Genomic DNA, 13,544 nt, shown 5'->3' on the forward strand with positions numbered 1-13,544 from the left:
AATCCATCCATGTTGTTCTTTCACACATCTTACCATCATAATATAGATATAGATCATGAGAAAACACATTGTCTATTACCTCGTCATTTCATTGTGAAATGAAAAAAAAATCACACACACACACACACACACACACACACAGCAGTAATAGAACATAGAACAAGCTGGGCTGGGATAAGAGAGGTTTTATTTATGACATTTGTTCTGCTACACAGATATTAATTCTACTATCAACAATGACTAGCTATGATGGCTGTTGGAATCTCTGATTCCTGAGACACTAGTTCCCTGAAGATTAGTGGCTGGTAGACAACAGTAGATTGAAACAATCTTCCTGTCATTTAATAACATGTAAAGTATGTGCTTCAGCTTTTGACAGCGAAAAACCCTATGTGCATTCTACATTTTACAAATTAACTTAGCAAATACTTTGCACATTTACTTATGAGAAAATCAAATTCTATTGTGTTAGTCATTTACAGGCAGTTCCTTATATTTACATTAACTACTCCCTCTGCACCTCTTAAAGTACGTATTTGGTCTGCCTCTTTAATACTGGATACAGCACATTCACTGATATGGGACCACTCGGCAGAAAGCATTGACTGAGTCAGAATTCCTCCCCCAAAAAATCTCTCTGACATGGAAGTTAAATGAGATACAACAGGCTGCAGAACATTATTCTTATTCTCTATTCTAAGAACAGAATTCAACATCATCCCTGCTCTTCCTTCACCAACCCATACATTTGTCCTTGACAAAGAGATTTTTTTTAAAAAATAAAAAACTACAATTTTCAATTTCCCTAGCACAGGGGTAGGCAACCTTGGCTTTTTTATGACTTGTGGACTTCCCAGAATTCCTGAGCCAGCTATGCTGAGGGGAAAGGGAGAGTTTCCAAGCTGAGCCATGCTGGCTCAGGAATTCTGGGAGTTGAAGTCCACGAGTCATAAAAGAGCCAAGGTTGCCTACACCTGCCCTAGTGCAATACAAGGAAAGATATTGTGTATTTGAGACGGAAAGACAAGGTGTAAATGATGACATGGGGAGGCTAACATTTCATTAGCAAAATTTTACTAAGAGATCAGGTCCACTAGTATCAGTCAAGAAGTCCTGCAGAATATGTCCAGAATGTGCTATGTTAGGATCAGGCTGTTTTAAGCAGAGAACTACTCACTGTAAAGAATAGAAAGGCTCAATTCTATTTTAGGAAGGCTTAATAGAAAACACTTCTCTCAGCACAAGGTGAGATGACAGAAATACATCAGTCAGATGACTGGCTGCACTAGTAGCCAAAACCTCTCTTAAAGTGTAACTCAGGTTCAATGAATGCCAGTTCATAATCCTTTTAGAATGACAGCAAGCAAACATCTATCATTTAACATTTCCAAACTACTTTCCATACAATGAACCCTATTGTACAAGCCTTTCCAAATATTTAAAATAAGAAAACCAGAGACCCCTGACATTAAATGAGGGCAAAGAGTCACAAATAGAGGCTAATGTGCAGAATGTTGGACTACAGTTCCCATTATATCTGACCAACTAGGCATCATGGTGCAACACTGGAAGTTTTTAAGAAGAGACTAGACAGCCATTTGTCTGAAATGGTATAGAGTTTCCTGCCTGAGTAGGGGGTTGGACTAGATGACCTCCAAGGTCCCTTCCACCACCACCACCACCACCACCATTATTATTACTACTACTACTATTATTATTATTATTATTATTATATATTTGTTTAGCACCAGTTGAAAGAAAATGAATGTTGTCAAAGCAATATAGATATTTCAAAACTGAAATAGAAGTTGGCAAATAACTGTTTTTGTATTTTGATGGAACACATTTACCCAGAATTCTGATATAACTTTATAAATCAATATTTATCATTAAAATTATAAAGAAAAATCTGTGAGAATGTGAAGACTTTTACACTGGTAAGAACGACATGAAATTAAATGGAATATTTATGCATGTAGCACGATTCTGATTAAAAAATGACTGACGAAGCAGGTCTTTGTAGGCATCAGCATTAGGGATGATTGGCTCTAAAAATACAGGTTATGAGCCCTTGTTATCTCTTTATTCTTTTAGTGCATTCCTGGTCATTCCTATTCTGGTAGAATTCAAGAAGAAAAGGAATAGGTGTACAAATTTAATATCCCCACATCTCAGGCTTTCCACAATCATATCGCACTCATATCGGAGGCACTGAGGTGCTTCCGGGTTGAAAATACTAGCCATTGACATCAACATTGCCCAGGGAACACCCAGTTGGGGACTCCTCATGTCCCCAGCAGAAGCTGGAGCGAAGGACAGGAGCTCACCTGTCCCACGGCAGCACTCAGGTCTCAAAGATGAGCAGGCTGCTTGTCAAGCTAGCATCCTAACCCCTTGAGTCACCATGCTCCTTTCCACAATAAAGTTTTAGGGTATGCATATTTTAAAAAAGCTAAATTTATTTCCACAAGCCTCACTTCCAGGTAAATGTAGACTGTGAAATTGGCTGTAGAAGAACTGGTTGTCCACTAGCTGTTATTCTTCATAATTAATATTCAGTTCACTGGAGAACATCCATTCTAATCTGACTGGACAGCATTGTCAGTTACATGTAAGAATAATATACTTAAAAAAAATTACCTGTAAAGAAAATTTCACACAACTTTGAAATTGGCAAAATTGGGTGAACTGGAAAATTTTAACTGTCCATGTGATCAGCTGAAACTCATTATCTCCTAATGTATTTCTAGAACCGATGAAGCGCACCATGGAATGCATAGCTTTTATAAGAAAAGTTTTATACTAATCCATGTAAATTCACTTTTTTTCAATCATCTGGGTTTTCTTCCTGAAAGGAGAAAAATCTAGCAAGTTTTCTTGCTTGATGCCTAAGGATTTATTATTTGGGGGTTGTTTTTTGGTTCTGGTATTTTTTTTTCTGAAAATCTTTTTATAGCTTAAATATTTTTTTCAAGCTCCTAATTCTAGTAATGGCTATTGTCTTAAATAATGTATTAAAAACATCACATGCATTTATACAGAATATCCAAATAGAAGCTTATTTTGTTTTACTTTTTGTCAATCCATCTTATTAAATTTGACTTTACAATTCGTGTAAATGGCAGTTTTGATTGTAGTTGACAGAAATAACTATTATAGTCAGGATGGAAAAATAAGCTAGAATCTTGTTTACCATTAAAATATCTTTCTTTCCTACCAGGCAACTTGTTAGTTCAGAAACATTCCTCCCATTATGCTACAAAATGCCAGTACCTACAGGATAATCAAAGAATATATTATTCTGTAGTGTGACATATGTGATTACTGCCTGACAATTTTAAGTGCTTTGACACCAGGTATGAAAAGTGTGTGAAATTCTAAGCCCTTGAGTGCAGAAGCTGCTGCATTCATGTTAAAAGCAGATACAATATGGTGAACTAAGCCATTCAAAGAGTTGTGCATTCTCTATTGCTTGTTTGAATCCACAGGCAGAAATATCTATGGGCCAATAGGCTATTACGTTACCCTGGGTTTGTTATTTTTCTCACAGGATTTAGTTCCAATATGCACCTCTCCCATCAAATCAAATTACATCCTTTAAGACAGAATAGCCAAATACCAAGAGAGTATCAAAGTCCATGTGCCTGGAGTATTTGCTCAAGATAAAAAGTGAGCAGGAAAACTGACAGCAGATCAGGTTTTTGAGACACATGATGTCCTCCAAGGCAAGCCATAAGATAGGGGTGAACAATTTGTTACTCCGGGATTTCATACAGCATCATAAGTTCCCTCTGGTCAAATGTCAGGAGCTTCTCTTCCTACTATATTGAAGTGCTAAGTCTGAAAGTTGCAGTGTAAGCCCTTAGTGCAAAATGAGGGAAAGGGAAAGAAAGAAAGAAAAAAACCACCTGAAAACAAACCCTGCTCACATGTTCAAACACTGAATAAAATCTTGGCCCTGCCACATGTGTGATGTTATCCTATTCATTTTACATCACATATGTTGGAGCCCTTGGCATCCACACCTGCTATAAAATCACAACACTTAATGTGTGGAGAGCAGCAGCAGGTGCAGAAGGTTTTGATTCTGCCCAAAGATTATTTTCAGCATGAACAACAACTGCCATCTACAGCAACTTTTAGATCGTTGACTCTAAAGAGCCAACGTGAACCTGCATAAACAACTTGGTACCCGAGGATGGGGTTTACACGTGTGTCACACATGTAACACTCGTCTTTTGTTGAACGTATTTATAGTTGTGACATTCCTCCATTTTCTATGCCCTACCTCAGAGGTAGGCAACCTTGGCTCTTTTATGACTCGTGGACTTCAACGCCCAAAATTCCTGAGCCACCATGACTCAGGAATTCTGGGAGTTGAAATCCACGAGTCATAAAAGAGCCAAAGTTGCCTACCCCTGCCCTACCTGAAGAATGCTTTTAAAATGATCACTATGCAACATAATTATTAGCAGTGTCTTTTTTCAGAGCTCTCGATGTACTTCAGATGCCAACATGCTTGGGGAGATGATGTTTGGTTCTGTGGCTATGAGCTACAAGGGCTCAACTTTAAAAATCCACCAGATCCGGTAAAGATTCTTTTTTTCTTACATATACTTCTCCTCTCGGACTTCTCCCCAGAAGTTAGAATCTTATTTCACCTTGAAACCAGACTTCTGGAAAAATATTAATTTTCGTAGTATGAAAATAATATAGAAATGACAGTGTGGGGAGAAGAAATGTGATCACTCTGGGATTTGGGGGTTTTGGATTCTGCATGCCATAATCAAAACTGGGGCGGGGGGGGGAGAGTTCCCATACACCTTCCTAATGAAGCATATTTTCTGTCCTTCAGTTTTTATCAGGCATTTATGAATAAATTCAATAGCTGTGTGTATTGGGCTGTATACAGTGTGCCAGTAATGGGACAGAGATGGACAGTCCAGTGGGCATGATGTTCCAGAGGCATTTTTTTAGGCCACAAACCCAAAGTGATTGTGATTACTGAAAATTGACAACACACTTGGATGCTATGGGAAAGATTAGGCGGGAAATAAGAAATATGGAATGTAAATCCTAAATAAGCATGTAGTTATTTAAAAGGGGCCTAAACCTTCAAAATTCTTCCTAAGACCCTCCCAGGTGGCCCTATCCATTTTGTAGCCTTCATTCCCTTAATGAAATCAAAGCCTTTGGTCACCTCTGCTGTAGTCAAGTATTTCTTTCCAGATGTTTAATTTTATATTGTTGAATATTTGCAGAATACTTTTAATTATGTAGTTTTGATATGCTTATCCCCAGCTACCGGTAGTTACTTTATGTGCTTCTCATCTGTATTCATCTAAAACCAGAGTCCCACAGTTCACAAATAGGCATGCTGTTTCATTATTACCCTAATTGTCCTTCAGTGTGGAAAAACATGGAATGTATAATTTTTACAGAAAAAATAATGCTGCCATCTGTTAAGCTCATTCACAGGGTGGGTTGTGTTTACAGAAGCTAGGTTTGATTCTGATGGGATTTAAGAACAATAGTAGACCCATATATTTGGGAAATTGGATCCTACAATTATTTTATAAAATAAAATTGAACTTTATAATTTTTGAAAACAAGATTCTTAGAAAAGTCACATGAATGTTTCTTAAAATTCAGGGCAAGAATGTTAGCTTATGATATTTAGTATTGCTTTTATGTGCTTATGTGTTTCATGCCTAAATTTGAGATATGTTTATGTTGATTAGCTGACATAATGAAAAAGCAAATCAATCTTATTTTAATATAATGAAATAATTTTCCCCTCTAGACCACTATTTTTAGGGAATGCTTTGGAATATTTATTTAGTAAAGAATTTAGTACCTTAAAACAGTGTTTCCCAACTTCAGCAACTTTTAAGAGGTGTGGACTTCAACTCCCAGAATCCCCCAGCCCGTATGCCTGCTAGGGAATTCTGGGTGTTGAAGTCCACACTTCTTAAAAGTTGCTGAAGTTGAGAAGCACATCCTTAGTGAGACTATGACTCTAGTGCTTCGATGAATAGGGATTGCTGTCTGGTGAGGACACCTTTTCATTCTTATTCTCTTGGCTTCACAGCTCTCCTCCACAGCTTATGCTGAGCAAAGTTTTTACAGCTCGAACAGGAAGCAGTATTTATGGAAGTTTAAACACGTGAGTACATTAGAAAGAGCTTGTGATCATTGGGAAGTGACAGACTGGTCCTTATGGTTTCTTCAGGAGAATAGATTGTCTCTTGCTAGTTCCTTTTTTCTCTAAGGATTCCTCTTTCATTCTCAGAAGACATAAGGGTGCAGGTGGGGAAAAGGGGCAAGGAAAGTAAGACACAACTTATAACCAAAGATAAACGTCCTGGCACAAGATTGTTTTCTTTCTTTCTTTTTTCCTGTAGGCTTCAAGACAGTCTTGAGTTTATCAATCAAGATAATAATACTTTGAAGCCAGATCATACCACAATTATGAATGGACTGCTTATGAACATAGGTAATTTTCTTATTTGCAAGATAAGACCTTTACTGATTGACACAGATTAATCTGACCCATACTAAAATATCTTTTTTAAAAAAAAATGCTCTGGATTTGGGGCTAAGGCAGCCATTACTCTCAGTTCATACACAGCTCATGACATTTGAAAACCGGAAAGGTTTACTGCTTTGTGACTATTTGGAAGAAGTTGATGAAGTTCATTGAAATCCATTTATGGTGAGAATAGTCAACAGTCTAATATAAACCAGAAAATCTTCCCCTCATTAGAATTATATTCTAATTAGATAAAACTATGCCAGTGATGGTGAACCTTTTAAAGACCGAGTGCCCAAACTGCAACCCAAAACTCACTTATGCATCGTCAGGTGCCGGGTAGGTGTGGCCCATTGGGTGGGCGTGGCTGTGGTGGTAATGGCAGACTGGTTGGGACTAAAAAGTTCGATCAATTAATTTCAACTTTGCAAGATCTTTTTTTTCCCCGCAAGAAGTTGAAATTGAAACTGATTGATTGAACTTTTTTTTTTTTTTGCACACGGCGGCAGAGGCCTAAAACAAAAAGGTTTTATAAAACCCAGCTGAAGATCTAGGACTGGGGCGATGGCACGTGTGCCCACAGAGAGGGCTCTGGGTGCCGCTTCTGGCACCCGTGCCATAGGTTCGCCACCACTGAACTATGCTTTTTAATATTTATACATGTGCATGTCAACAAAATGCTGTCTTATGTTTATTATCATGTGAATATGTAAAGAATGTGATATGTGAGGTATAGTTCATAGTTCCAGTTGGTTTGTTCAGTTGTTTATTTTAAATACTTCACTTTTCACTCTGCATTTCAGAGCAATCACAATATAAAAATAATATCTTAAAAATATTAAATCTGGTAATAAATAAAAATGCCTGGCAAGTGAATTTTCACCTGACTGTAAAATATTGTAATACAGACAAGTGTCTTTAGAACTCCATAGATCAGGGGTGTCAAACTCAATTTCATTGAGGGCCACATCAGCATTACAGTTTCCTCAGAAGGCTGGGTGGGTGCGGCCTACTGGGTGGGTGTGGATGGAATGGGTGTGGCCTACTGGACGGGCGTGGCCAGCTCTACATCATTTGCAACAAGAGTGCCTATGGGGGCCTGGGCAGAAATGGGACAGATCTGAGGATCTCTGGCAGAAGGGGATGGGACCAGGGCAAGTGCCAAGGCATAGTCCACTGGAGGAGCCTCATTGTTCCTCTCAAGCTCTGTGGGGGGGCTGGATGGTGGTGCGGGCTGCCTGGAGCCCTGGGCAGCAGAGGTCAAATGTCCAGCCTGGCCTTCAAACATCCACGACACCAAGCTCAGCCCCACTTCCCCAAGGGGGTGCCCACCTGCTTACCTCCTCCTCAAGGCTGCTGCTGCTAGTCTTGCTCTCCTTAGCCAGGTTGCTCATGATGGGTATGAGGGAAAAGTCAGAGGGAGGCCCATTCCCTCTGCATGGGAGGAGACCCGGCTTTGTATCCAAAGCTTCCTTAGCAATAGGATGGGAGACCCCCAGGATAGGCCAGGAGGAGGGGGCAAGGGGATGGTGAAAGGGCAGCAGGGCAGGACTAAGGTAGGATTTCCCTCAGACCCTCCCTCTCCTTCTTTCCTTCCTTCCTAAGTACAGAGTGATGGGAAAATATTTGAGATGAGGGAGGGAGAAAAACAGGCAAGAAACGCAGCTCAGGAGGTGTCACCCTTCATCAGAAACAAAGAAATGCACCATCGCCTGGAAGTGACCAGCACATGGCCTTCACCTACTTCACATATCTGGCTTGGTGGGCTCTGGGGAAGGGGATGCCATGAGCAACATGAAAGTCAACATTACCGGCATGATGCTGCCCAGCCCCCAGCTTCAGCAGGCAGTGGGGTGCTCTCCTCACAGCGCCTAGAGGCAGAAGTGGGCGGTGCAAATCCAAAAAGAAGCACGATGCTGCCCAGCCCCCAGCCTGCCCGGTCTCTGCAGGCAGTGGGACGCTCCCCACAGTGCCAAGAAGCTGAACCGAGTGGCGCAAATCCAAAAAGAAGTGCGATGCTGCCTAGCCCCCAATTTCAGCAGGCAGCGGGGCGCTCTCCTCACAGTGCTGAGAGATTGAGCTGGGCTGTGTGAAGCTCATCAGATTTGCACCTTGCTGCCTGCTGAAACTGGGCAGGCTGGGGGCTAGGCAGCATTGCACTTCTCATCAGATTTGTGCCACCCGGCTCAGCTTTTGGCGCTGTGAGGAGAGCGCCTTGCTGCCTGCCGAAACTGGGCAGGCTGGGAGCTGGGCGGCCTCACGCTTCTTTTTAGATTTGCGCCGCCCAGCTCAGCCTCTCAGCGCTGTGAGTAGAGTGGTCCGCTCCCTGCCAAAATCCCTCCCCTGGAGCCCATCAAGCTGGATATGTGAAGTAGGCGAGGGCTATTTGCTGGCCACTTACAGGTGATGGTGCATTTCTTCATTCCTCACAAAGGGTGACACTTCCCCAGCATGCACCCAGGGTGTGGGGTCGATGTGGTAGGGGCTGGTTCCTCGCTGTTTCCAGACGGTTTTGTGGAGTTAAGACTGAATGTGTTTCAGCATAGATGGCCACCACAAAATTGTACATTGGCTCCCAGCCAGCCTGGGCCAGGGTCAAGGCAGTGGGGACTGTTCCCTTACTGTTTCCAGAATGGCTTCGCGGGCCACATGAAACCACTTCGTGGGCCACTTCTGTCCTGTGGCCCTTGTGTTTGACATGTCTGCCATAGATGATGAAAGGATAGTCATGTACCATGTTTGCCCGAAAATAAGACCCAATTGGAAATAAGCCCTAGCATGATTTTTCACAATGCTCATAATATAAGCCCTACCCCAGGGGTAGGCAACCTTGGCTCTTTTATAACTTATGGACTGGCTGAGGAATTCTGGGATTTAGTACCATATTTCCCCAAATATAAGACGTAACTGGAAAATAAGCCCTAATGTGTCTTTTGAAGCAAAACTTAATATAAGACCCGGTCTTATTTTCGGGAAGCCCCAATAAAGAAAAAGTCTTCAGAAAAAGATGCTAAAACCTGACATGGGACAATTCCCTCCAAAGTTTGCATAATAAGTAGCAACTAATAATTAAAACTGTGCCAGCTGCATTCTTCATCAGTTGAACCTTCTGGGCCTTGCAGCAACCTCAACAAGCGGATGTAGGGATGTGTGTGTAGATCCAGACTGTCAATCTCCTGACTTCCGGTTCCGGTACACGGCGACGCCGGTCGGGTCTAGGGACTTGTCTCCAGCCCGGCCGGGTTTTCTGCGTTGGTAGACCCCCCAGTGGGTCGAAAGTTGCCCTGGAGGGGCAACCACCGAGAAGGAGGCTTGCTGGTGGCTGCAGGAGAGCGGCAGCTTCTCCCGCAGCTCCAGCTATTTCCTTAGGGTCGACGGAGCAACGATCGTCCTGCAAGATGGCTGATCATCCTGCTGCACCAGCCAAAGTCACAATTACAGCTAAGCGATATTAGACCCACCACGGAGGATCTGGGTGAGACCCCTTTAGCCCCTCTCTTTCCCTTGTTTTTTTGTTTTTTGTTTTTTGCCTGAAAAAACTTGGATTGGAATTATTTCCCGATTTGAAAAGGGCAGTTTCTGTATGTGTGGGAAGAGAGGTGTTGAGAATAAAAACTTCTTAAAGACTATACTTTATTTTTACTCATTTTGGGATACAGAAAAAAAAAAAACGCTTTTTTGAATTTTATTAAGAGCCAACATTGGAAGAATATTTCTTTCTCCACTCTTTCCTTTAAAAGAGAGAAAAAAGGGGGGAAAATGGTGTCTGGAAAAGTTTCTTTTTTATTTACTGCGGACATCTAGTGGTGAAAAGCTAATATTGCAACTATTTTTTGGATTAAAACCTGACCTTCAAAATATTCCTGGAAGAGATAAGCTGGTGCAGATGTGGGAACTGAGGGAGTGGACACTGTTTAATTACAGCCCTCATTAAAAATAATAATAATAATAATAAAGAAAAGACTTTCTTTGATTACTTTTAAAATGGAGAAACTCCACTCTCATTTAAATTGGAAGCTTATACTGGAAAAGATTTATGAGGTTTCTGAAGAAATATGTGCTATAAGGAAAAGGATTACTACAGAACGAAGAGTTAATGCTACCCCAAATTTTCAAACTGATCTTCAGATTACATCTGTTTATGCTATAAACCAAAATATACCAGAAGAGGAATTAAAGGAAATTAAAGAGGAATTTGTTACAATGAAAGAGATCACCACAGAACTAAGAATCAGAGATTCTGCTTCAAATTTTAAAAGTGATTTTCAGATTATGCCTGACTACTCTACAAATCAAAATACACTAAAAGATGACTTCATTGAGGATATAGAGGAACTTATTTCATCCTACAAGCATTTTATCTATATTTGTGAGGACCAAAAAAAAACAAAGATGGAGATTTGAACCTTTAATGCAGTGAGGCTTTAAGAATAAGAGAAATGGAGGTCCAATCCAGATGACAGGAAGCTTATTACTGCCTCAAATAACACCACAAGCAACAAAGAGAGATTTACCGGTTGGAAGGAAGCGTTGTTGTGGAAACCTGCTTGGCAGAAAAAAAAGCCTAGAATAAGACTGAAAAGAGAAATTTAAAATTATATATATTGGATATAAGGCATTTTAGAACTATGGACTGAGTTAAGGATTAGGTTTTTGAATAGAAATAAGAAAAAAAATGGGTGATTAATGTATGAAAATTACTATATAATGGAATGAAGGAAAATAAAGAGATGTTTTAGATCGGGATTGAATTAATAGTTAATTGAATGTGATTTTAATAAGATGATGTGTTCTCTTTGATAATATGGATGGTATTAGGTTTGATAATTAATTGGATGAAAACAGATCCTTGTTTAAGGGACTCAAATGATTTAAGGTTGTTATTATTTTGTTAACAAAAAAAATTGATGGATTGATGGATTAGATATGTATAGGATAGATTAATGTTTATTTTAACTGGGAGAGATTTGTGGAAGAAGAAATAAATAAGATCTATGATGAAATTAAAGAATTAGGACATATTTAGAAGAGATACCTGAATTGATAATGTGTGTATTTGAAGTTAAATTTGATTATGGTCTTGTAATTGCATAAAGATTTAAAACAGGCTTAGGATTAATAGAAATTTAAGGTAGAAATAGACTAGTTTAAATATATAGGCTATTTGAGGGAAATAGAGAGGGAATATTTGATACATTGACTGAATTACTTATATATGTTTTGTTTTTGGATTTTTGATTACCCCAGCCCCACGGTATGTCTTGAGCACTTTGTATTAATTAAAAAACCAATAAAATTTGTTTAAAAAAAAAAGACTGTCAATCTCCTGAAAGGACTGCAGCGATAACTCAGTTGCCACTGATAAAAGTTATCCTGGCTGACCTTGGTTGTCACCACAGCCCGGCAGAGACAATGATGGATCTATTGATTCATGAATATGTTTCATATGCCGTATGCATGACATAACTCATGTCAGCTGCTTTGGAGACATGACAGCAGGAGGAAGAAAATTAACCAGAAGATTGGTTTGTTCTTCCCAAAGTTTTTAAGTTGAATTGGGAGCCAGTCAAGCCAAACTCAGAGGTTCCCCCACTTTGTACCCTGCTGGAATCCTCCCGTGCCCCTACAAATATTGCTCTTCAGAATTCAAGGAGCCTTTGTAATGTTGCTTAATTGTTCAGAGAAGCTACAGAAATTCTGCAGGGTACCTTGTATTTCCACTTTTGATTTAATTGCCCTTTATTTTTAAGTATTACTTAGAAAATGTGAAGAGGGTCAGTTTGGTGTAGCGGTTTAAGGCGTCAGGCTAGAAACCCGGAGAATGTGAGTTTTTATTCCTCCTTTAGGCACAAAGCCAGATGGTAACTTTAGGCCAGTCATTCTTTTTTAGCCCTGCAAAGAAGGCAAGGCAAAATATCCAAAATATTTGCCAAGACAATTGCAGAGACTTGCCCAGACAATCGCCAGAAATCAAGACTGACTCAAAGGCATGCACGCGCACACACACACACACACACACACACACACACACACACAGAGGAAATGAGAAGAATGAGCTTTATTAACCATGATTATGTTTACTGGGGGTTTTGGCTGCCGTTTGCTGCCCTTACTCATACAACTGTTCCTCAGCAGCCTAATTAATCTTCAATAATAGTGCTCTGCCAAGAAGTAAAACAATATGATGATCCACACAAAATCCTTTCCTTTTCCTATAAGGCATATCATTTGTATTTGTTACCTAAGGCACCATCTGTTTGAGCAGAATGATTTCAGACTAAGCACCCACAGTTTATGTAGTTGCTTATTGTTTAAAATGAATTATTTGGCTTTCTAGTACCAAACCCATAGGTTGGCTGAAAGATCAATACATACTGAACTTATATATTGGGATTGCTTCATCCTTGGATGAATGATTCCCTCAACACCCTTTTAATCCATTTATTTAATCAATATCACTCCCCTTTTAGAAACCGACTTGATTTTAATAGAAAGCAAAAGATCAAGAACATAAAACAAAACAATTTATTTTTACTTGTGGAACCCTACTGCTTTCATGTACATCTTGAAATAATTGAAGTATAATTTTCTGATCCCTGCAAGCTACAACATACATGTTCATCTTAACTGTTGCTGTCCTTCCTTTCTGTCCTTTACTAAATTTAAACTTCCCACCAGAGAATGGCTGATCACAATGGACAAAGGTTGCAATTCTGATTTAAAGTGTAATTGCAAGTTTTATGTTCAAATGTGTTGGTACTGAGGGCAATGGCATGGAAAGGAAACTTTGTATGCACTAGGCACTGTATACATGGAAAAATGTCAGTGTGGTAGGATTTACAAGTATAATCTAGATTTATAAAATGAGTGTTAAACTATAATTACATAATGTAAAAGTAGCATAATTGAAGCTGCTAGGTATTGTATTCCTTAATGCTGCTTACTTATCTAGTCCAGTTTAAGAGTTGTTGACTTAACAGTTATGTAAGTTTATAATATCAAAAGAAAATGG

The 13,544-nt window shown here is 39.7% G+C and overlaps 1 protein-coding gene across 4 annotated transcripts in view; it reads left to right on the plus strand.

The window, feature by feature from the left end:
* The window catches only part of FNIP1 (folliculin interacting protein 1), a 111,400-nt gene that overhangs the window by 62,579 nt on the left and 35,277 nt on the right, over positions 1-13,544 (plus strand). For 3 of the 4 annotated variants that reach the window (XM_039324959.1, XM_039324961.1, XM_039324960.1), the window contains exons 4-6: positions 4,489-4,589; positions 6,092-6,166; positions 6,405-6,496. In XM_039324959.1, the coding sequence (XP_039180893.1) occupies positions 4,489-4,589; positions 6,092-6,166; positions 6,405-6,496 (268 nt within the window). Of the gene's footprint in view, positions 1-3,220; positions 3,357-4,488; positions 4,590-6,091; positions 6,167-6,404; positions 6,497-13,544 lie in introns of all 4 variants that reach the window. The other variant, XM_039324962.1, reaches the window with a different exon arrangement.

This window comes from Crotalus tigris, unplaced genomic scaffold (assembly GCF_016545835.1).
Source record: "Crotalus tigris isolate CLP2741 ecotype Arizona unplaced genomic scaffold, ASM1654583v1 scf7180000024310.2302065, whole genome shotgun sequence".
Lineage (NCBI taxonomy): Eukaryota > Metazoa > Chordata > Lepidosauria > Squamata > Viperidae > Crotalus > Crotalus tigris.